General features: G+C 48.3%; 1 protein-coding gene across 1 annotated transcript in view; it reads left to right on the forward strand.

Moving 5' to 3' along the window:
• Nucleotides 1-4,994: 4,994 nt before the first annotated feature.
• The window catches only part of egflam (EGF-like, fibronectin type III and laminin G domains), a 79,097-nt gene continuing 59,480 nt past the window's right edge, over nt 4,995-24,611 (forward strand). The window contains exons 1-6 of the mRNA XM_073047969.1: nt 4,995-5,571; nt 7,795-7,901; nt 8,575-8,661; nt 12,944-12,970; nt 15,358-15,475; nt 19,218-19,353. Coding sequence (XP_072904070.1) covers nt 5,460-5,571; nt 7,795-7,901; nt 8,575-8,661; nt 12,944-12,970; nt 15,358-15,475; nt 19,218-19,353 — 587 coding nt within the window. The 5' untranslated portion in view covers nt 4,995-5,459. The remainder of the gene's footprint in view (nt 5,572-7,794; nt 7,902-8,574; nt 8,662-12,943; nt 12,971-15,357; nt 15,476-19,217; nt 19,354-24,611) is intronic.

Here is a 24,611-nt window from a genome sequence, read left to right on the forward strand (position 1 = left end):
ATGGCACAGTTGTGTTGGCACGGTAGGGTCAGCCTGGTAGGGTCAGCATGGCAATGTAGTGGTCAGCAGATCGCTAGCAATCATGGTCCAATTCCCACCACAGTTTGTACGTTCCCCTTGTGGGTTTCCTCCCACATTCCAAAGACGTTGGGGTTAGTGGGTTAATTGGTCACAAGGTGTAATTGGGGGCGTGGGCTTGTTGGGCCAGAAGGTCCTGTTATTTTGCAGTCTCTCTGAATAACAAAATAACATGATTCTCCTGTGTCTATCAATCCCTGTCTTTAACACGTCGAGTGGCTGGGCCTCCGAACCTCTCAGTTAGTCACTCCCCTGTGGGTGAAGACATTTTGACTCCTCGTTCGGTAAGAGGTGTGGGAATTGTGTACAGAATTATTCCCAGCTACCAACTCTCCAACTCAGCACAATCCCACACACACAGGAAAAAGTGGCAGGATGATCCGGGAAAGAAAGGATTAATGATTCTCAGCCTGTATTGGCTGGACAGTTTAGAAGAAAGAGGAGGGGATCTCATTGAAACCTATCGGCTGAGGTAGAGTGAGCGTAAGGAGGATGTTTTCTATTGTGGGGAGTCTACAACCAGAGAACACAGCTTCGGAATAGATGGACGTCCATTTCGAGCAGAGATGAGGAGAAATTCCTTTAGCCGGAGGATGGTGAATCTGTGCAATTCATTGTCCTAGATGGCTGTGGAGGTCAAGTCATTGGACATATTTAATGCAGAGATTGAAAGGTTTTTAATTGGTAAGGAGATTAATGGTTTTGGGGAGAAGGAATATGGGGGGTTGGGGTTTGCGAGTTCTTGTTTCTTTTACTTTTTGTGCAGGAGGATTGATGTCTTTCTATCAACTACTTCTATGGTTTTCTGTATTTTACAGCTATCTGGAGAAGACAAGTCTCAGAGTTATATTCTGCCCACATACTTTGATAATAGAATAAACCTTTGAATCTTTGAATAGGGTTCAGAGAGAACATAAATTAGCCATACATCAATAGGACAACAGAGGGCAGCATTGAGACATGGGAACTTGCAGAGGGAGCTTCACTCTGTGTCTGACCCCGGGAGTGTGTGATGGGACAGTGTAGAGGGAGCTTCACTCTGTGTCTGACCCCGGGAGTGTGTGATGGGACAGTGTAGAGGGAGCTTCTCTCTGTGTCTAATCCCGGGAGTGAGTGATGGGACAGTGTAGAGGGAGTTTCTCTCTGTGTCTGACCCTGGGAGTGTGTGATGGGACAGTGTAGAGGGAGTTTCTCTCTGTGTCTGACCCTGGGAGTGTGTGATGCTGACATTTGCCTCCTGTTTTACTGTGCGAGGGCTGTAGATGTTGGAAGGGAGCCCCAGTCCTGTGTCACCACCCAGTGAGACCCCTCCCTTCCCAAGTGTCCTGTGTTTGGTGACACTGCACTGATGTGTAACCCTGTGTCATCACAGAACACCACAGAGTACATCTTACACTGTCATAGACTTGTCCCTGTTTGTGTCATTTCACAAAGCTCTTGTTACACACAGTCTGTATTCTTCATGTTTTGTAGAAATTATGTTCAGTGTACTGTATTGTCTTTCCCACGTGCCTGAGACGCTACTGCAAGCAGGTTTTTCATTCCAGGAACGTATGGGACACGGTTAGTAAGTTACGGGTTGGCGATTTTGGCAACACAAGCATGGTGATACTTGCGGGCTGCCCCCAGCACGTCCTCAGACTGTGTTGGTCACTGACGCAAATGACACATTCACTGTGTCTGAATCTGAATGTCAAACTCCAGACAGTTGTGACTGCACGGAAGCTGTCAACGGGAAATAGCAAAGTCTTTATTCACAAATGAAAAGTAATCTTTTAACTCAGAGAGCCTCACAAGAGATTGTGGGAGCTTGCTGTGCATTTGGACTGTGACCTTGCTGTCTGTACGAGAAACTTCCCAAGTCCCAGATAAATATTTATTCATTCAGTCAGAGATACAGCACGGTAACGGGCCTGACTGTGACCAATGAACCTGCCAACCCAGATGCCTTTGGACTGTGGGAGGAAACCGGAGCACCCGGAGGAAACCCATGTGGACACAGGGAGAAGGTACAAACTCCTTACAGACAGTGATGGGAATTGAATCTGGCTTACTGGCTGTGTAATAGTGTTTCACTAACAGCTATCTCAGCGTGCCATCCATGGAAATAATATCATGCCCACACGACTGTGGACTGTGGGAAGACACCGGAGGAAATGTGTGGTCACAGACAGAACGTACACAATTGTGTTTTTCTTACCCCTCTCCCAGTGAGGCCTAGTCTTTCCTCACAGCATGACAAAGGCAATCTGCACTTAATGTGATTCACAGAAGGTGCTTTGCATCATGCTTATCCCTTTCCCTTTAATTTGAATTTAAAGGGATCATGCACAGCCTGATGGGTTTATTTTCTCTTCTTGAAGGCTGCATTTAAATTTTTTCTGTCGGTTGATCTTCCCCATGATTGATTCATGCTCAGGCCAAGTGGCAATCCTTAGCACCTCAACCAGAAAAGAGCCAGTAACATCATGAAGGATCCCACTCCCCCTGTTCATGGACTGTTCGTCCCACTTCCATCAGGGAGCAGGCTATATAGCATCTACACCAGGACCACCAGACTCATAAACAGTTACTTCCCCAAGCAGTAAGGCTGATCAACACCTCCACCCACTAACCCACCCCCACACCCCAACCACCACTACTTTATCATTTCCTGTCAGTCACCTTATGCACAGGAACTTTATGGACACACAATCAATAAGCTACCTTTTCTATTTATATTTATTGTGCTTTTTATTATTGTATTTGTTTTTATTTGTGCTGCATCAAATCTATTTGGTACTGGCAGTGTCGCAGGAGTTGTCAGTCCGTGTTGAACTCAACATGACGCTCCAGCTCCAGATATTTTCCTCGGAGTTTACTCTGAGTGGGAATAGCCGCAAGGTAGCAGAAGTTTGAGAATGGAGTTTTCAGTCTTCGAGATGAGCTGGCAACGACAAATATGTAGCCGCAATAACAAACTGAACACTATGAACATATAATTAGCTTGCAGACTCAGGTTTATTAGACTCAGCAGCCACTTTATTCGGTATACCTGCTTGTTAATGCAAATATCCAAACAGTCAATCATGTGGCAGCAACTCAATGCATTAAAGCATGCAGACAGGGTCAAGAGGTTCAGTTGACCAAACTTCAAGATGGGGGAAGGAATGGGATCTGTGACTTTGGTTGAGAAATGATTGTTGGTGCCAGATGGGGTGGTTTGAGTATCCCAGAAACTGCTCATTTGCTGGGATTTTCACACACAGCAGTCTCCAGAGTTTATAGAGAATAGTACAAAAAACAAAAACCTTCCAGTGAGCGGCAGTTCTGTGGGTTAAAATGCTTTGTTAATGAGAGAGATCAGAGGAGGATGGACAGACTGGTTCAAGCTGACAGGAAAGTGTCAGTAAGTGGAATAATTGCACCTTACCACAGTGGTGTGCAGAAGAGCATCTCTGAATGTACATGTTGAACCTTGAAGTGGACGGGCTACAGCAGCTGAAGACCACACAGAAGTTCCACTCCTGTACCTAATAAAGTGGCCACTGGGTGTATGTATAATAATTAAGATGAGCAAAAAGATAGTAAAGTATTGAGGTGGTGTTCATGGGTTCAATGCCCATTCAGAAATCTGATGGCAGAGGGGAAGAAGCTGGTCCTGAAAAGCTGAGTGTGTGCCTTCAGGCTCCTGTACCTCCTCCCTGATGGTAGCAATGAGAAGAGGGTATGTCCTGGGTAATGGGTTTCCTCAATGATGGATGTCGCCTTCTCGATGCTGGGGAGGCAAGTGCCCATGATGGAGCTGGCTGAGTTTACAACTTTCTGCAGCTTTTCTGATCCTGTGTAGTGGCCCCTCCACACCAGACGGTGATGCGACCAGTTTGAATACTCTCTGTAGAAATTTAGTGACACACCAAATCTCCTCAAACTCCTAATATAGGGGAATTAGGTTAGTATTAGTGGGCGTGGTAATGGGTATAATTAGTGAGTATTAGGGTGGTGTTTGTGGTACAGCCACTGTGTGCTTTCCTCTGAATTGAAACATTATTGTATTTCTTACATATATTTTTATGTTGTAAAGACCGTTTTGAAATTTTTAAAAGGTATGCAAAAATCTGATCCTATTTTGAAGGCAAGTTCAGAATCAGAATCAGGTTTAGTATCACTGGCATGAAATTTGCAGCAGCTGAACATTGCAATGTAATAAATAATAAATGCAATTCAAGATTCAAGTTTTTTTTACCATTCTCTGTGGGAAAAAAAACCTTACTTGCTAGAACAAAACTCCACCTCCAACCATTTTTGATCTGGGTCTTTAGCACATTGGCTGTTTGTCCGTCCTGTTGGCGCCGTTTTTCACTGATTCCATTGTGTTTCCCTGTTTTTGCTGTAAGTGCCCACAAGAACATAAATCCCATGGTTGTTTATGGAGACACACACGTACTTCGATAATAAATTTACTTTGAACTTTGCGGTATTTTGACAGCTAGAATCAGAATCACCGGCATACATCGTGAAATCTGTTGTTTTGAGGCAGCAGTACATAAGTTTAAAACCGTATATCACTATTAGAAAAATAGATCACTATTAGAAAAATAGAGGGCTATGGGTAACCCAAGGTAATTTCTAAAGTAAGTACATGTTCGGCACAGCATTGTGGGCTGAAGGGCCTGTATTGTGCTGTAGGTTTCTATGTTTCTAATAAAAATATTTTTTATAAAATTAAATAATACCAAAAGAGAGCAAGGAAAAATAGTGAGGAAGAGCTTATGGGTTTACTGTCCGTTCAGGAATCCGATGGCGAAGGGGAAAAAGCTGTTCCTGAAACGTTTTGAGTTCCAGCTGTAGAGACAGACAAGTTTTGAAATGCCTCTTTGCCGCTTCTCCTCGGCGTTTAAGTTCTTTAAAAAGAAACCTCTCCCAGCCGGGCAAATAGCTGTAATTTATTATAGTTTTCTCTAAAAAAGACTTAGACGGGGACTGAAGTGTTCAAAGGGAACTTTCGAAAGCCTCAATTTGAGTGGGCGATGTATCTTTAAATGTTTTCCGAACTGCTTTAAAGTTCGTCTGAGGAGGCTTCTCTTACATCAGCACCAGATTAAACTCCACTTATCTCCTTAGCTGTTGGATTTCTCTCTCGCCCTTCTGGAGAGGCCGCTCTTACCGGAGACAGACAGGGAGCGGATATACCGCGGCCAAAAGTTTCGATCGGTTCTTCGGACATTGCTTCCTGCCTCGGTCCTTGTTTATTTTAATTCTCCTCCTCCCCGCTCCCTCTTTGTACCCCGCCCTGTAGTCGGATCCCTGCCGCAGTTTGCCGACCCCTCCTCGAGATCCCGAGGGGGAGCCCCGCGCTCCCTCACTCCATCCCGCCCCACCTCTCTCTCTCCTGTCCCGGGATGGGTGCCCGCACCGGATCGTGGCGTCGGCTGCCCCTGCTTCTGCTCGTCCTCGTCTCCGGGCAGGCGGCAAAGGAGACGAGGCAGGACAGGAGCTCGCTGCGGAGATCAGGTAGGGAAGATCCCTCGAGGAACGCGGAGGGTGTGTGAAGAACGCTCCCCACCCCCCCATCACGGGTTTCCGGAGAGGAGGGCGAGGGGGGAACGTAAAACATAGAACGGCCCTTCGGCCCACAATGTCTGTGCCGACCACAATGCCAAATTAAGACGGTAAGACTTAAAGACGTAGGCCACCCTGAGTAATCAAAACCCATGAACCTCCACTTTAAATATACCCAATGACTCGGCCGTCTGTGGCAATGGATTCCGAGAGATTCACCACCGTCTGGCTAAAGGAATCCCTCCTCATCTCTGTTCTCAATGGGCCCCTCTGTTCTGAGGCTGTGTCCTCCGGTCTGTTCCTCGTCTGTTGGTGGGTTCAATTTGAACATTTAAGAGGAGTTTGGATGAGTACGTGGATGGGAGGGGTATGGGGGGGGGGCATAGTTCAGGTGCAGGTCAATGGGACTAGGCAGAGTACCACTTTGGCATGGACTAGATGGACTGAAGCACTGTTTCTGTGCTGTAGAGTTCTGTGACTCTGCCCCTATTAGAAACATGTTTACCTTGGTTAGATCTGTTTGCCTGTGTTTGGTCCACACCTCTCTAATTCATACACCTGCTCAGGTATCTTTTAAAATTGGCAATTGTAGCCACCCCTCCCCCAGCAGCTTGTTCCACATACTGACCACACTCTACCTAAAGACTTTGCCCCTAAGATCCCCTTTAGATCTTCCTCCCTAAACCTATATCCTCTAGCCTTGGAAGCCCCTACCCTGGGAAGAAGGTGTCTACAAGGTCTCCCCTCGTCCTCCTAATCTCCAGGAAAGCAGTCATAGACCGTAGAACATGTGACAGTAGTGTACTGGTTAGCACAATGCTATTACAGGTCAGGTGTCAGAGTTCAGGGTTCAATTCCGCCTTCCTCCGTAAGAAAGTTCTTTCCTGTGCGCACGTAAGTTTCCTCCCACAGTCCCGAGATGTACTGGATGGTGGGTTAAATGGTCATTGTGATTTGTCCTGTAATTATGCTAGGGTGAAATTGGGGGGAGGGTTGCTCTATGGTGTAGCTCGTTGGGCCGGAAAGGCTTGTTCTGTGCTGTAACTCTAAATAATAAACAGGTAAATGTACAGCCGAGTACGGGCCCTTCGCGTAGACCCAAAAGCAGCGTAGCAGAGACGATTCAGCATGAACAATAACTTTTAATGGCAGATCACAAGCCCTGAGGGGCGACAGAACAGGAGAGAACAGCAACTAAACACAACAGGCAACGCGGTAAACTTTGGGCCGGGAGATATTCTGGAGCAACCAGTTGAGGCTGACTGGTCTGATAAGTGAACGAGGAGCGTGAATGCAAACTGGAGTAAAATAGGCTGCAGGTGCTGAGTCTGGAGTGAGTGGCTGGGTGGGAACTGGGGGGTACCTGCGTGTGCAGGCCTGACACTTCTGCCCATGATGTTGTGCTGGCCTCTTAACCTGCTCCAAGATCAGTTTACCCCCTCCCTCCCACATTCCCCCCCCCCCCCCCCCCATTTTTCTGGGACTGAACAGTCCTGCTCCATCCAGTCTCTCGAGCTCCACGCTGCCGGCAACACCCCCGTTTTGGACTCGAGTCTTATACCCTCTGGTTTTGGACTCCCCCACCCTGGGGAAAAGGCCTTACCCATGTCCGTCAGGATTTTACACTATATTGTAATTTATTTGGATTATACAGCAGGGAACAGGCCCTTCCAGCAAATGGGCCACACTGCCCAGCAACCCACCAGTTTAACCCCAGCCGAGTCACAGGCCAATTTCCAATAACCAGTTACCCTACGAACCAGTATTTGGACTGTGGGAGGAAACTGGAGCACCCGGAGGAAACCCACACGGATGTGGGAAGGACGGTACAGACTCCTTACAGCAGACACTGGGACTGAACTCTGACACCCTGCGTTATCACTACCATGGTGCCCCAGTACACCTCTATAAGGTCACCAGGTCACCCCTCAGCCCCCGACACTCCAGCCTGTTCAATTTCGCCTTATCTCCCCATTCTAGGTGACGTCCTCATGAACCTTTCCTGCACCTTCTTTAGTTTGATAACACCCTTCCTACAGTGTGGTGACCAGATCTGGGGTGACTGTGATTGTGGGTGTTGTCGGCCCATCTCCGGTGGAGAAAGGGTCCTCGTGCCGTACACCACCCCTCTGTGCCTCGCTTCCATCTCCTTAATCTGCATCTTCTCCGGTTCAGATCGGCCGAGCCCACCTCAGGACATACAGCTGGAGGCCCTGAACTGTACGGCCTTCCGAGCCCAATGGAGAGCACCGCGGAGGCACGGCAGAATCACCGGATACACGGTAATGTGGGCGGCATTTGGAATCCAGCGAGGGGATGGCAGTGTTTGTGATGGCAATTGTAGAATCTTGACAAGATCAGCATCCAATGTGACCTTCCCATCCAAAAGGAAGGGAGAAATCTTTGGCTATTGCCCTGGGTTCAGGCCATGGATGGAGAGCTGGTGGTCAGGGTCCCAGACTCCAACCATGGATGGAGAGCCGGTGGTCAGGGTCCCAGACTCCAACCGTGGATGGAGAGCCAATGGTCAGGGTCCCAGACTCCAACCATGGATGGAAAGCCAGTGGTCAGGGTCCCAGACTCCAATCGTGGATGGAGAGCCGGTGGTCAGGGTCCCAGACTCCAATCGTGGATGGAGAGCCAGTGGTCAGGGTCCCAGACTCCAATCATGGATGGAGAGCCGGTGGTCGGGGTCCTGGTTCCTCACCATGGACTGACAGCCAATGGTCAGTGAAATAGTCGATGTCTCAAGAACTGAACTTGTCCTCACATCCTGGCTGGAGACACAAGCAGTCTTGGTCAATGCCTTTGATGGAGGGGACATTTGGTGACTGTAGACTTTGTCTGGGTGATGGGGGTGAGGGTGGAGTTGGTTCCCATAAGGGAGGGAGGGGCTGGTGGTAGGAGAATGGTATCTCCTTGGTGATGACCCTCCTCTAACTTTCTGTTGGCCAGGTGCTGTACACAGAGGTGAAGAGTGACAGGGGGACCCTACCCACGAGAACTCAAGATCTGGTGCTCAAGCTGAACCAGCACTCTGAGGTTAGTACTGGGTGCTGAGTGTGTCTGGTTACCCACACTCACTGGAAATGGTCTGCTGGAAGCCAGACCTTGGGGTATGGGGATCGAACCGAGCTTGGGGGAAATCTGAAGCAGCAAATAATCTGCTGGAGGAAATCAATGGGTCAAGCAGCAGCTGCGGGGAGAGATTCCTGGTGGATGAAGACCTTACGTTAGGACTGAGAGTGGGAAAGGGAGCTGGGCGGGTTATAGGGGAATGGGTGGAACCGGGGTCAGCAGGTGAATCAAACGCAAGGATTTAATCTTGGCGCTTTGTAAGGCATTGATCAGACCACACTTGGAATATTGAGGGCACTTTTGGCCCCCTTATCTAAGAAAAGATATGTTCCAAAAGATTGGAGAGGATCCAGAGGAGGTTCACAAGAATGATTCTGGAAATGAAAGCGCTAATGCATGAGGAGCATTTGATGGCTCTGGGCTTTTACTTACTGGAGTTTAGAAGACTGACATGGAATCTCATTGAATATTGAAAGGCCTAGACAGAGTGGATGTGGAGAGGATGTTTCCTATAGTGGGGGAGTCCAGGGCCAGAGGGCACAGCCTCAGAGTAGAGGGGCATCCACATAGAACAGAGATGAGGAGGAATTTCTTTAGCCAGAGGGTGGTGAATCTGTGGAATTCATTGCCACAGGCAGCTGTGGAGGCCAAGTCATCGGGTATATTTAAGACAGTGGTTGGTAGGTTCCGGATTAGTCAGGGCATCAAAGATGTTGGGGAGAAGGCAGGAGAATGGAGTTGAGACAGATAATAAATCAGCAATGTTGGAATGGCAGAGCAGACTTGATGGGCCGCCATCTGATCCTATGTCTTATGATCTTATGGTAATTTTTTCAAACTAGAGGACTAGGACTTCATATTCTGCCTGGGCAGTCTCCAAACTGAGGGAATCAACACTGATCTCTCTAACTACTGGTAACCACTCCCCTTTGTCTCTATTCCACCTTTATCCTGTTCTGGCCCCTCTTGATCCCACCAGCCCCATCACTTCTCCTCCTTCCCCTCCACATCCACAATCATCTGTCCAACACCCACTCCATCCTCTCTCCGATTCCCCACCACACATCCTTCCCTTTATTCCAGTGGTTCACTGCACTGCCCTCCCTATCAGATTCCATCTTCTTCAGCCCTTTTGTCATTTCCACCTATCAGCTCCCAGCTTCTTACTTCATTCCCACTCTCCTCCTTTTCACCTGGATCCACCTATCACCCGCCAGCTCCTGCTCCATCCCTTCCACCCCCACCCTTTCATACAGGCTACCTCCCCCCTTCCATTCCAGTCCTGATGAAGGGTCTCAGCCAAAAACATCGCCTGTTTATTCCACTGCACAGATGCTGCCTGAGTTTCTGCAGCATTTTGGACATATATATGGTCTATATCTGAAGGCTAAATGGAGCTGATAGTTGCATTTATTATCAAATGCTCAAGTGCATAGAGTCACACTCCATGCAGTCACAGGATCTTCGGCCCATCTGGCCCATGCTGAACTGTTACTTTGCCTAGGCCACCTGGACCGTGGCCTCCACACCCCTCCTATCCCTGTACTTATCCAAACTTCACAATGAAACCCCTATTGCAGCCTCACAGACGCAGAGCATCAGATTGACAGCATTCACAAGAAAAACACCAATTAAACATAAATTATTTACAACTTTTACAATTCGAACAATCCCAGGTCCATTTTAGCACAAAATGGTGTTGCTGAACTCTAACGATTAGGGTTGTGCTGGTTGGTTCAGGAATCGAATGGGTGGAGAGAAGTAGCTGTTCCTGAACCTGGACCAATGGGATCCGGCTTCAGTCCCTCCTGTCCGTGGGAGCTGTGAGAAGATGGTGTGGCCGGGTGATGGTGTGGGACTTCAGGATTCAGTCCCTCCTGTCCGTGGGAGCTGTGAGAAGATGGCCTGGCCGGGTGGTGGTGTGGGACTTCAGGATTCAGTCCCTCCTGTCCGTGGGAGCTGTGAGAAGATGGCCTGGCCGGGTGATGGTGTGGGACTTCAGGGTTCAGTCCCTCCTGTCCGTGGGAGCTGTGAGAAGATGGTGTGGTCGGGTGGTGGTGTGGGACTTCAGGATTCAGTCCCTCCTGTCCGTGGGAGCTGTGAGAAGATGGCCTGGCCGGGTGGTGGTGTGTGACTTCAGGATTCAGTCCCTCCTGTTCGTGGGAGCTGTGAGAAGATGGTGTGGCCGGGTGGTGTGGGACTTCAGGATTCAGTCCCTCCTGTCCGTGGGAGCTGTGAGAAGATGGTGTGGCCGGGTGGTGGTGTGTGACTTCAGGATTCAGTCCCTCCTGTCCGTGGGAGCTGTGAGAAGATGGTGTGGCCGGGTGGTGGGGATCTTTGATGATGAATGTTGCCTTCTTGAGGCAGTGCCTCATGTAGACATGACTGACGGTGGAAGTCTGTGACCGTGATGTATTGGGGGGAGTCCACTGCTCTCTGCAGTTGGATCTGGAAACACAAAGAGGTGGGGGGGGGGGAGGTGGAAACAAGGAGAGGTGTGTGGTCGTAAATTGTTACAGACATACTTCAGAGTGCATTCTAACTGGCTACATCTTCCTGAGGAGCCAGTGCTCGGGATTGAAATAAGCTGCAGAGAGTTTTTAACTCCATCATGGGCACTATCCTCCCCAGCATCCAGGACATCTTCAAGAAGAGATGCCCTAAAAGGCAGCGTCCATCAGTAAGGATCCCCATCACCCAGGTCATACCCTCTTCTTATTGCTACCATCAGGCAGGAGATAAAGAGTCCTGAAGAACACACTCAATGATTCAGGAACAGCTTCTTCCCCTCTGACATCCAATTTCTAAATGGACGCTGAACCCATGAACACAACCTCACTACTTTTTCTTTCTCTTTTAGCACTACTCTTTTAGACATTTGACGAGGTTCCACACGGTGGGCTTATTCAGAAAGTCAGAAGGCATGGGATCCAGGGAAATTTGGCCAGGTGGATTCAGAATTGGCTTGCCTGCAGAAGGCAGAGGGTCATGGTGGAGGGAGTGCATTCAAATTGGAGGGTTGTGAATAGTGGTGTCCCACAAGGATTGGTTTTGGGACCTCTACTTTTTGTGATTTTTATTAATGACCTGCATGTGGGGACAGAAGGGTGGGTTGGCAAGTTTTCAGACGACACAAAGGTTGGTGGTGTTGTGGATAGTGTAGAGGATTGTCAAAGATTGCAGAGAGATATTAATAGGATGCAGAAGTGGGCTGAGAAGTGGCAGATGGAGTTCAACTTGGAGAAGTGTGAAGTGGTACACTTTGGAAGGACAAACTCCAGGGCAGAGTACTAAGTAAATGGCAGGATACTTGGTAATGTAGAGGAGCAGAGGGATCTGGGGGTACATGTCCACAGATCCTTGAAAGTTGCTTCACAGGTAGATAGGGTAGTTAAGAAAGCTTATGGGGTGTTAACTTTCATAAGTCGAGGGATAGAGTTTAAGAGTCGCGAGGTAATGATGCAGCTCTATAAAACTCTGGTTAGGCCACACTTGGAGTACTGTGTCCAGTTCTGGTCGCCTCACTATAGGAAGGATGTGGAAGCGTTGGAAAGGGTACAGAGGAGATTTACCAGGATGCTGCCTGTTTTAGAGAGTATGGATTATGATCAGAGATTAAGGGAGCTAGGGCTTTACACTTTGGAGAGAAGGAGAATGAGAGGAGACATGATAGAGGTGTACAAGATATTAAGAGGAATAGATAGAGTGGACAGCCAGCACCTCTTCCCCAGGGCACCACTGCTCAGTACAAGAAGACATGGCTTTAAGGTAAGGAGTGGGAAGTTCAAGGGGGATATTAGAGGAAGGTTTTTTACTCAGAGAATGTTTGGTGCGTGGAATGCACTGCCTGAGTCAGTGGTGGAGGCAGATACACTAGTGAAATTTAAGAGACTACTAGACAGGTATATGGAGGAATTTAAGGTGGAGGGTTATATGGGAGGCAGGGTTTAAGGGTCGGCACAACATTGTTGGCCGAAGGGCCCGTACTGTGCTGTATTGTTCTATGTTCTAAGTATCCTAATTTATTTAGTTTAATTAAAAATTGTAATATATGTATTTATTGATTTTTTTTATCATGCATTACAATGTACTGCTACTACAAAACAACAAATTTGGTGACATATGTTAGTGATCTGTTTCTGATTCTGATAGGCCATGATGGTCTGACCTCTCACTCATTTTGAAGATGATTTTGTCCTCGGCAGGGAGTCTGAACGTTACTGTAATTTATATTCCTCTCTTGCAGGATCAGATAAAAAATCCACAGAACTATGTAAGTACCTTTGGGACTCCAGGTCCCTGCTTGATCCCTCTCCATCAAATTAGTCATTGACAGTTCCTCTGGTCTTGGACTCAAGTTCAATGTTATTGTCACCTGACTGTACATACAGACAATCAGACGAAACGACATTCCTCTGGACCACGGTGCACCCACACAGCACATAAAACAAAATACCAGCACAAATAAGTTAGTAAAATATAATTTGAAATGCACGTGAAGTGTGCAGCACAGCTAATCAGTAGCCAGTAAACAGCTCACTGTCCCAGTGACGAGATCTCCATGGTGACAGGGTGTTCATCAGTCTTACAGCCTGAGGGAAGAAGCTGTTCCCAGTCTGGCAGTCCTAGTCCTGATACTCCTGAACCTCCTTCCTGACAGTCGTGGGTCAAAGAGATCGTGGGCTACGTTCCCTCTAATTTACTTTACAGCTGTGCGGACCAGCCATTGCTCTGAGTAGGAAACTTTTACACAGCCTAAAAACTGCACGGCACTTTGTATTAACATTGTGTGAAAGAAAATCCCTGCTGCACGACAACTGAAGTTCTGTGCGCGGGAGCATTTCTGTTTCTGCGCAGCAGTACACACGCTCAGCTTTGAGGAAACTGTGGATGGGCGGCAGAGGTCCTCAACAATGCTCCTGGAAAATGTCACAAATGGGGGGAGGGAGACCCCGGTGCTTCTCTTTGCAGTATTTATTCGTCTGTAGGGTTTTGCAAATTCAAATGCCCATCTGCCTTCTGGCAGCAGCCTCCCCTTCCAGAAGCCCGGACACATCCGAGTCCCTGGTTGCCAGGAATTAACTCCAGTGTCTGGCTGTTCCCCAGCATCAGCCCTGAGAATGTAGGCTTCAAGCAACACGCTAGGCCTCCTTGTTTTAACTTTGGGCCTACTCACTCAGTCCTAGGCTCACTCTCAGCTGACTGAGAGTCCCAGAAACTCCTGTGGCTCCTCAGAGAACTCCGACGGAGAGTTGGCACACAAAAATCTCAACCACACCCTCACTGCTTCCATCGGCTCACAGGCTGACACCATCTCTACGTCTCAGCTTCACACAGCCTGTCCTTGGTAACCAGCGTGTTCTGAAAGTCAGTTTTGTTGGTGAGTCAGAAAATACACCAAAAAAATGCAGTAAACACACCTCTTTAATGTTGTAATGAACAGCATCAAAGGTACAGAAAACTAATCCGAAAGAACAATTATGAAAATATAGAACATAGAGCAGTACACTGCAGGCCCTTTGGCCTACAATGTTGATTCAATATTTTAACCTCCTTCAAGAGCAATTTAACACTTCCCTCCTGAATAACCCTCCATATTTATTTCATCCATGTGTCTATCTAAGGTTTTCTTAACTGCCCCTAATATATCTGCCTCTACAATCAATCCTGGCAGGTTGTTCCACACTCCCACCACTGCCTGTCTAAAAACAACCTACCTCTGATATCTGCCTTGTACTTTACTCCAATCAGCTTATAGTTATGCCCCGTTCTGTCAGCATTTCCACCCTGGGAAAATGTCTCTGGCTGTTCAATCGATCTGTGCCTCCTATCATCCTGTACTCCTCCATCAAGTCACCTCACATCCTCCGAGCTCACTCAACCAATGTTCCCTCTAATTTGGAATGACCAGTGTGCACAAAGACCTTGCCCAGTGACAACAACACGTGCGCACCGAATGTTTAAGTGGAAGTAAGCCTGAAGCTATTCTAAGGATAATAAACTACCAAATCCAGTTTGTGGTTCATTGTGTAAAAGAAATTAAATAATACATATTAATGGGTCTTATTTCCCATATACTGCATGACAGCATGTAATAATATCAACCTTTTCACTTTGGAATTCAACATAGCGAATCAATAATTTCCTCAATAAAAACAGTATAAATAAGCCCGTTCTAAAATCTGCAGACGTATCATCGCAAACTCCATATTGTCAACACCATTCACATCGGAAACTATTTGTGAAATATTTTTAACATGCCAATGAGGTAGAGGGTGCTCTTTGTGAGTAGTTTGAATTCCTTTGTGTGCTAGTAGCTAAAGATGTGCACAGGCGCTCACCCTAGAGGGAACATTGTGCTCAACCCATCCTCATAAGACAAGCAGTCTAATCCAGGCAACATCTCTGCACCCTCTCTACAGCTTCTACATCCTTCCTAAAACAAGACAACCGCAACTGAACCCAATAATCCAACTGTGGTCTAACCAGGGGTTTACAGAGCTGTAACACTACCTCACAGCTCTTGAACTCAATCCCCCGACTAACAAAGGCCAACCACACCATATGCTTTCTTAACAACCCTTTCAACGTGAGGCTTCTGTTTGCTCTGCTGTGTGTTGTACTGGGTCTGCTCTGAATCTGCTGTCCCTCTTTGTGCAGGATCTGGTGGTGGGGAGCCTTCTTCCCGGGACCAGGTACCAGGTGTCGGTACGAGCTCGCAGCCCGGCGGGCAAGGGGAAGCCCAGCCCACTGAAGGATGTGACCACCATGTCTCAAGGTAGGAACCTCCATTAGGAGCCCTGCATGGACTGAGGCCGCTCAGCCCAATCCTTTCTGCCTGTATAATCACAAGAGATTCTGCAGTTGCTGGAAATCCAGAGTAACACACACAAAATGTTGGAGGAACTCAGCACATCAGGCGATGACTTAATGGTTGTCGTTTTGGGCTGAGACCCTTCATCTGGACTGGAAAGGAAGAGGGAAGGAAGACATGTTGGTTCATCCGTCATGCAACGATGAGAACCCATCTTGTCATCCAGAGTTTGTAGGGGCTGGGCTGGCCTGTTGGTTTGCAAATGTCTGGAGAGGCCAATCCATGCTCAGAAAGTCCTTTGGCAGTGTGGACAAAAGATGGCAGCCACATTGGTTTGTCTTTCCTGGCCAGCCTACGTTTGTCAGCTGTCTCGTTATGGAGGGAGGAGTGTCACCCAACACACAGCAGAGCAAACAGAAGCCTCAAAGTTGGCGCTCACGTTGAAAGGGTTGTTAAGAAAGCATATGGTGTGGTTGACCTTTGTTAGTCGGGGGATTGAGTTCAAGAGCTGTGAGGTAGTGTTACAGCTCTGTAAACCCCTGGTTAGACCACAGTTGGATTATTGGGTTCTGGGCTTTTTGTGAAGTTATCAGGATGTCTTTATAGTGTTTCCTTTGCCCTCCTTCACTCTCCATGGGAACACTTTACTTTCTGTAGTCCACTGTAAAGCAGCCAATGGTCTGGCCTATGAGCTACGTGGACTGCCCAGCGTAAATGGACTGTGTCGGGATTATGTAGATACTGGGCAGAGTCAGTGATTCTGTCTTGCCACTTAATATTGAGGAGCTTTCTCTGGCAAACTGTGTGGAAATGGCTCCGTTTCCTGGCATGCTGTTGGTACACTGTCCATCTTTCTCAGGCATAAAGCAGAGTGGCAAGTACTCTGGCCCTACACACCTCCAGCTTTGCCTGCAGACTTACACCACTTCTAATCCAGAGGTTGGTACAATGTCTGTCGAAGGCTACTCTTGGTTTGGCGATCCTGGCACTTACTTCACCATCAATGACAATGTTCTGGGATAGCGCGCTACCAAGGTATGTGAACCTGTTCACTGAGTTGTGTCCTTGACCGTTCATTGTGATGTTTGGCCCAATGTATGATTTCCCTGGAACTGGCTGATGCTCTACTTCAGTCTGGTGAGCTGGAAATTGGTCCACGCAGCAGAAAACTTGTCAACACAGTGTTACATATCGCCTTTTGAACCACCATTGAGGGTACAGTCATCAGCAAAGAGGAAGTCTCTAGTGATGTCTGTCATAACCTTAGCTTTTGGAGCCTCCTGAGGTTGAACAGTTTCTCATCAGTGCAGAATCTGACGTTGATGCCCCTGGAACCCACACTGCTCTCTGGTAAGGAGTTCCCGGACAAGGTATGATGTGAGACAGTTGAGGAGAAGCCTGGCGAAGATTTTGCCTGCGATAGACAGCAAGGATATTCCGGATATTTGCTGCAGAATGTCAGTATCCCTTTCACTTACACAGGTGGATGGTGGATACATCTTTAAACTCCTGTGGAATTGTCTCTTGCTGCCACATAAACTGGGAGAGCTGATGGAGCTTATCTGTTAGCACTGCACCACCTTCTTCATAGGCCTCAGCTGGTATTGCACTAGAGAGCTGATGTGTCACTTTCTGGGCCGCGGTTAAGGTCGGTGAAGTGTCCAGTGCTGCTTTGACAGGTCTGTTACTCTGTGTTACTCAGGACTGACGAAGGGTCTCGGCCCGAAACGTCGACAGTGCTTCTCCCTATAGATGCTGCCTGGCCTGCTGCATTCCACCAGCATTTTGTGTGTGTTGTTACTGCTTTTTGTTGCTGCTTTCCAGCTTGGGGACAATCAGCCGTCTTGGGGCTTTCTTTTGCTGTGGGAGTATCTGGCTGGCCATGACGTCCTTAGTGTCTCATCACACTTGACACTGCCTTGCTGTGTCCGCCTTCCTGTCCGCTGAGCCAGACCGGTGGTTACATCTGTGCAGTCTGATGGGTCCAGCGTTTGCTTGCTTGCGTAGGCAAACCCAAACTCACCGAGGGTTAACGACCCATCGGTTACCCTCACCTGGTTTAACCCGTTCATGGAAGTGGCTAACCAGGGTGTAGTTGCTGTCACTAGCAAACAGCTGTTTGCTGCCACGGGTTAGATCTGAGTGCCATGTGGACCAGTGGAGGATAAGCTACTGCCAAGGGAGCACGACGTGCCCACCCCATCAGAGGCACCACCCTCCCTTACGCCCCAAGGAGGGAAGGAAGACAAGTTAGAAGGTGATAGGTGAAGTCAGGTGGGTGGGGAAGGGGGGCATGATGTAAGAAGTTGGGAGGTGATAGGTGGAGAAGGCAAAGGGCTGGAGAAGAAGGAATCTGATAGGAGAGGAGAGTGGACCATGGGAGAAAGGGAAGGAAGAGGGGCACCAGATAGGCAGATGAGGAAGAGAGGTAAGAGGTCAGAGTGGTAAATAGAAGGAGAGCAAAAGGGGAGGGGGAAACATTCCTGGAAGTTGGAGAAATCGATGTTCAACCCCTCAGGCTGGAGGCTACCAAGGTTGAATATCATTTGATATGAGCAGCCATAGCCAATGAGCCCTCTCCCTCCTCCGGCAAAGTGGGAAGAGAGCAGGAATGGTTTGTGAGAATACTGTCTGGATAACAGGGAGAGGTTGGGCAGGCTGGCACCACATTGAGCATAGGAGACTGAGAGGTTCACGAGATGGTCCAGGAATGAAAGGGTTAACGTAAGAGGAGCTTTTGATGTCTCTGGGCCTGTACTCACTGGAGTTTAGAAGAATGAGGAGGGATTTCGTTGAAGCCTACCGAATATGGAAAGGCCTACATTGAGGAGATGTGGAGAGGAAGTTTCCTATAGTGGGGGAACCTAAGACCAGAGGGCACAGCTTCACAATAGAAGGACAGAGAGAGCAATGAGGATGTTTTAGACAGAGGGTACTGAATCTGTGGAATTTGTTGCCACAGATGGCTGTTGAGGCCAAGTCATTGAGTATACTTAAATCAGAGGTTGATATATTTTTGATTAGTCAGGGTGTCAAAGGTTATGAGAGAAGGCAGGAGATTGGGGTTGAGAGGAATAATAAATCAGCCACAATGGAATGGTGGAGCTCACTAGATGGACAGAATGTATTGAGGTATCTATAGCTTAAGTAGGCCAGCACAACATTGTGGGCTGAAGGGCCTATTGTACTGCTCTGTGCTCTATGGTGATGTGGTCAGAGAAGGTATACTGATGGGACCTCACTGTATCAGGGTGCTGACTTTCCGGCTGTCTTGGTGATCACAAGACAAAGGAGCAGAAGCAGGCCATTCAGCCCATTGAGTCTGCTCCGCCACTCCACCATGAGCTAAACTATTCTACCGTCTAGTTCCAATTTCTGCCTTTTTTCTCATATCCCTGATATCCTGACTAATTAGATACCTGTCAATCTCCTCCTTAAAAACCCTCAATGATCGGGCCTCCACAGCTGTATGTGGCAACGAATTCCATAAATCCACGACCCTCTGGCTAAAAAAATTTCTCCTCATCTCTGTTTTAAATGGGCACCCTCTAATTCTAAGACTGTGACCTCTTGTCCCGGACTCACCCACCAAGGGAAACAACCTTTCCACATCTACTCTGTCCAAACCTTTCAACATTCAAAATGTTTCTATGAGATCCCCTCTCATTCTTCTAGTGTCTAGCCGTTGTGTTTTTCCCCCCTGCAGACCAGTGCTTGCCCCCAGACGCCCCATCTAGACCGGAAGCTGCTGCTCTGTCTGACTCGGAGGTGGCACTCTCATGGAAGCCAGGAAGGAGTGTGGGGAGCTCCCCACTCCAGTATTACACAGTGGAATTTACCCGGTGAGTGAGGGGTAGGAAGGAGGACTTTGGGGGTCTGGTCTGGTCTGGGCGTGGAGCTGGTTGTCTTTGAACTATACCAGTGCAGCCGTGGTTCTAGAGGCGACAATGATAATTAACTCTAAACCTCTGACCCGTAGCCTTCACCATCTGGAGGGGAGCACCACCACCTACAGGTTCCCCTCCAAGTTCCCATGTGCCCCCTAATGTGGAAAGATACCACTGTTTCTTCATCCATTGTTGGCTTTCAATCCTGGGGATCCCTCCCCAGCCATCGTTGGGGGGGGGGGGTATCTTCACTGGACTGCAGGAAACCTTTACCCATGATAGATAAAGTAATAAAACTGATTCCAGTACAACACACACACAATGCTGGAGGAACTCAGCAGATCAGGCAGCATCTGTGGAAATGAATTAACAGTCAGCATTTCAAAACCCTTCATCAGGGCTGGAAAGGGAGGGGTCAGAGGTCAGAATAGGAAGGTGGGGAGAGGGGGAAGAGTACAAGCTGGCAGGTGACAGGTGAAGCCAGGTGAGTGGGGAAGGGGGACATGATGCAAGAAGCTGAGAGGTGATAGGTGGAGAAGGTAAAGGGCCGAAGATGAAGGAATCTGATAGGAGAGTGGGCCATGGAAGGAGGGGGAGCACCAGAGTGACAGGATAGGCATTTGCGGAGAAGAGGTAAGAAGGGGGCCAGAGTGGGAAATCAAAAAAATGGGAAGGGGTGAGGGAGGAAAGTACTAGAAGTTGGAGAAATCGGTGTTCATGACACCAGGTTGGATGCTTCCCAGATGGAATATGAAGTGTTGCTCCTCCAGCCTGAGTGGCCTCATCATGGCAGTAGAGGAGGCCATGGACCAACCTGTCAGGGTGGGAATGGGGGCTGGAATTAAGATGATTGGACACCGGGATATCCTACGTTTTGTGGATGAAACAACTGGGATGTCCTATGTTTTGTGGATAAAGCGTAACTTGTTATTCCGGATTCTGATTTGGAAGGCATTTGGACAGATTCATGGATAAAGTCAGAGTGGAGTTTACTGTCACCTGCACGAGTCCGTGTGTGCACAGGTGAAATGAAAAGCTTCCTCACAGCAACACCACAGGCTCAGAACATCAGGTCAACAGCATTCACAAGGAAGCATCAATTGAACATAAATTATATACAATTTTACAAGAAAGAACACCATCAATTAGAATGAAATAGTAAGTTCATTGTAGTGCAAAGTGATCGAAGTATTTCTATACTGAGCTAGTGACTAGGGTTGTGTCAATTGGCTCAAGGACCGGATGGTTGAGGGAAGTAACCATTCCTGAACCCAGTAGAGTGTTAGACTTCAGGCTCCTGTACCTCCTGCCCGATGGGAGAAGATTGTATGGCCTGGGTTTTGGGGATCTTCGTTGATAGGAAAGGTTCAGCAGGAAATGGGTCAAACATGGGAAAATGGGACTGGCTAGATGAGATGGGTCGAAGAGCCTGTGTCTGTGCTGGGAGACTTTGTGACTCTCAGAGAGTGCACTTGAACTGTGAAGGTAGAAAAGACTCCGGGCCAAGTGCTAAAAAAAATGGGCTTCCTCCGAGGGAGAGCCCGCTGCACATGATGGGCCGAATGGCCAGTCTCACCAGTCTGTGGCTCTCCGTGGACCAGAGGCCACTCGTGCCCCTTGCCTCCCCTTTCCCAGTCTACCTCATGCTCGACCCATTCTGAGCTGGGAAGGCTGTGGCTTCAGCACCTTCCCAGGGAGGAGGGCAGGTGTCTCCTCCCCTCTCCATTTGGTGCGGGCACATCCGCCTGACATCACCCTCACTGTCTGATTGCCACCTTAAGTTATGGCACCACCTTAGAGTCATAGAGCACCTTGGCATAGAGAAGCAGGTTCTTTGGCCCATCTAGTCCATGCCAGGCTATCAATCTGCCTCGTCACATTAACCTGTAACTAGACCATGGACCTCCCAATCCTTTCCATCCATGTACTTATCCAAACTTCTCTTAAACACCCCAATAGAACCCACATCCACCACGTCCACTGGCAGCTCGTTCCACACTCTCACTTCCCTCTGAGTGAGGAGGTTCCCCCTCATGTTTCCCTTCAATGTTTCACCTTTTACCCTTAACCTCTGACCTCTAGTTCTAGTCTCACCCAACCTCAGTGGAAAAAGCCAGCTTGCATTTACCCCATCTATTGCTTCATAACTTTATATTCCTCTATCAAATCTCCCCTCCTTCTCCTACACTCTAGGGAATAAAGTCTGAACCTACTCAACCTTTCCCTGTAACTCAGGTCCTCAAGTTCTGGCAGCATCCTTGTAAATTTCCTCTGCACTCTTTCAAACTTATTGATATCTTCCCTCTGGGTCAGTTCCCAAATATTCCAAATTTGGCCTCACCAATATCTCAGCCTGTCTCAAATCAGGAATAATCATCCATTCATTCTCTGGCCATGCTTCAATTATGTTCCTTCTCCGACCCTGACTGTTGAAAACTTGGTGACATTACTATGACACGGGGTTATTTATTCAGGCACCGTGTGACTGTGGCTGGAACCCTTCTGCAGATCGTGAATTACACAGAGAGAGCCCTGTGTGGTTTCCCCAGGCATGAAAGCACAATAGACAGAGCACTGGTGTCTTCTATTCACAGGAATTATTACGGGAGTGAAAGGGTTAATGTATGAGGAGTGTTTGGTGACTCTGGGCCTGTACTCGCTGGTTTAGAAGAGTGAGGGGAGGATTTAATTGAAACCTATCAAATTTTGAAAGGCATGGATAGAGTGGATGTGGAGAGGATGTTGATGTTTCCTGTGGTGGGGGAGTCTAGGACCAGGGGCACAGCCTCAGGAGAGAGGGACATCCATTTAGAATGGAGATGAGGAAGAATGTCTTCAGCCAGAGGAGGGTTAACGCCGGGGCCTGCAGGGGAGGAGTGGTGACAATAGAGGTGTACAAGATGATAAGAGGCATAGATAGAGTGGACAGCCAGAGACTTTTCCCCAGGGTGGAAATGGCTGATATGAGATGATTGGAGGAAAGTCCAGCAGGGATTTCAGAGGTAGTTTTTTTACACGGAGAGGGTGCGTGTGTGGACCACGCTGCCAAGGTGGTAATAGAGGCAGATACATGAAGAAACTCTTAGGCACATGGATGAAAGAAAAATGGCAGCCTAAAAGGGAAGGAAGGGATTGATCGTGGAGTAGTCAGCATGTGGTGGGCCGAAGGGCCTGTACTGCTCTACATTCCATGTTCACTGTACAAGTCTAGCCTGGTTTGACCTCCAAAAACACCAGACCTCGCATTTATTCTCAGCCATTCCTTAGCCCACGATCAGGATACCTCTGAGACTGTGAGGGTTTCCTCCAGGTGCTCCGGTTTCCTCCCACAGTCCAAAGACGTACTGGTTGGTGGGTTAATTGGTCATTGTAAGTTGTCCTGTGATTAGGCCGGGGTTAAGTTGGGGGTTTTGCTGGGAGATGTGGCTCAAAAGGCCGGAAGGGCCTGTTCACGCTGTATCTCAACCAGTCAATAGATAAATACATTCCCCTGTAATTTCCCACGGTCTTTTACACTAACTACAATACCAACTGCTTTTGTGGCTGGAACACAGATTTCCTGTTTGGGCTGTAGAATTCCTGACCGGAGAGTGGGATTTTGGCAGGACTGACTCTGGAGAGGGAGGTCTCTCAGTGTCGTCGGCTCGACCTGTGGTCAGTGGGCACGGGCTTGGCTGAGATAAGAGATCCCTCCTTCCTCTGGCCCGCTCATCTCCGCAGTTTACAGTCTGGGGACGAGGAAGGGAGCAGGAGGAACCCATCAGATTATTAGCTTGCTACTTAAACACTTAATGCTTCTGCCATCTGCGAACATTTCCTTCCTGTAATGGTGCCTCGTGGAGATGCTGAGTGGTGCTGACAGATTGGTGTCAAAGCACTGGGTCACTAGAGAACTCCACACTGCCCCCAGACACAGACCACCTTCACCTTCCCCTCCCTCCCCCACCTATCCCGTTTGTCTGCTTCTAGTCTGTAACGGGAAGTTTAAACTGCACAGTGCTCTGATAGAGGATGTAATGGAATTAGCCCTGGTTACATCAGAGAGCTGAGACAATGTGGTGAACTACATATACCTGTCTGAACACGCCCCCCCCCCCCCCCCCCCGCTGACTGCTCCTGTGGCTCCTCCCACTGACCCCGGTATAAAGGCAATTGGAGCCTGAGCCCAGCCCTCAGTCTCCAGGATGTAGTATGGTGGTCAATTACTGCTTGTTCTTTCTTCCAGTCAATAAAAGCCAATATCTCGCCTCACGTCTCAGAGTTATTGATGGTGCATCAGACAATCAGACCTGTCTGTCCCTCATATCACCTAGCCTACATTCCTTTCCCTCCTACGCTGTCTCCATCTGTCTCTCTCTCTCTGTCCTCTTTTTTCCAAGCTCCTCTGTGTCTCTCATTCTCTTCCTCTCTCTCACTTTCTTGTTCTGTCCCTCTCTCTTTCTGTTTCTCTGTCTCTGTCTGTCTCTCTGTTGTCTGTCTGTCTCCCTATCTTTCTGCCTGTGTCTCCCTCTGTCTCCCTCTCTCTATGCCTCTCACTCTCTACTTGTCTCTCTGTCTCTCTTTTTCTTCCTCTCACTGTCTCTCAGTCTGTCTGAACCTTCCGTCTTTTTGCCTCTCTCCGTCTCTCCCTCTTTGTGTGTGTGTGTCTCTCTCTGTCTCTGTCTGTGTGTGTGTGTGTGTCTCTCTCTGTCTCTGTCTGTGTGTGTGTGTGTGTCTCTCTCTGTCTCTGTCTCTGTGTGTGTGTGTGTCTCTCTGTCTCTGTCTCTGTCTCTCTGTGCTCATCTCTCCTTTCTCCTTGATGCTCCCTTCTCTCTGAGAGACAGATTCACCATGGTAATTTGGTTGTTGAGGGAGAGGTGAAAAGGCTGTTATGAAACAATACTGAATTCTGCTAATTTTAAACCTGGTGCATTTCTTAGCCCACAGATGTTAGGGGGAAAGGCAGGGAGCAGAAGATTACAGATCAATCATAATTTCTTCGACTGTCTGAACACTGAATGTTACAAAGATGTTGAGGGCCCAAGTTACAGGGACAGTGTGAGTAGGTTGGAACTTTGTTCATAGGAGCGTAGGAGACTGAAGGTTGATCTTATAGAGGTGTATAAAATTACGAGGGGTGGGGATAGGGTGAATGTGCAGTCTTTTCCCCCAGGGTTGGGGAATCCGGAACTAGGTTTAAGGTGAGAGGGGAGCGATTTAATAGAAACCCAAGG

This window comes from Hemitrygon akajei, chromosome 6 (genome assembly GCF_048418815.1).
Source record: "Hemitrygon akajei chromosome 6, sHemAka1.3, whole genome shotgun sequence".
In the NCBI taxonomy this organism is placed as follows: domain Eukaryota; kingdom Metazoa; phylum Chordata; class Chondrichthyes; order Myliobatiformes; family Dasyatidae; genus Hemitrygon; species Hemitrygon akajei.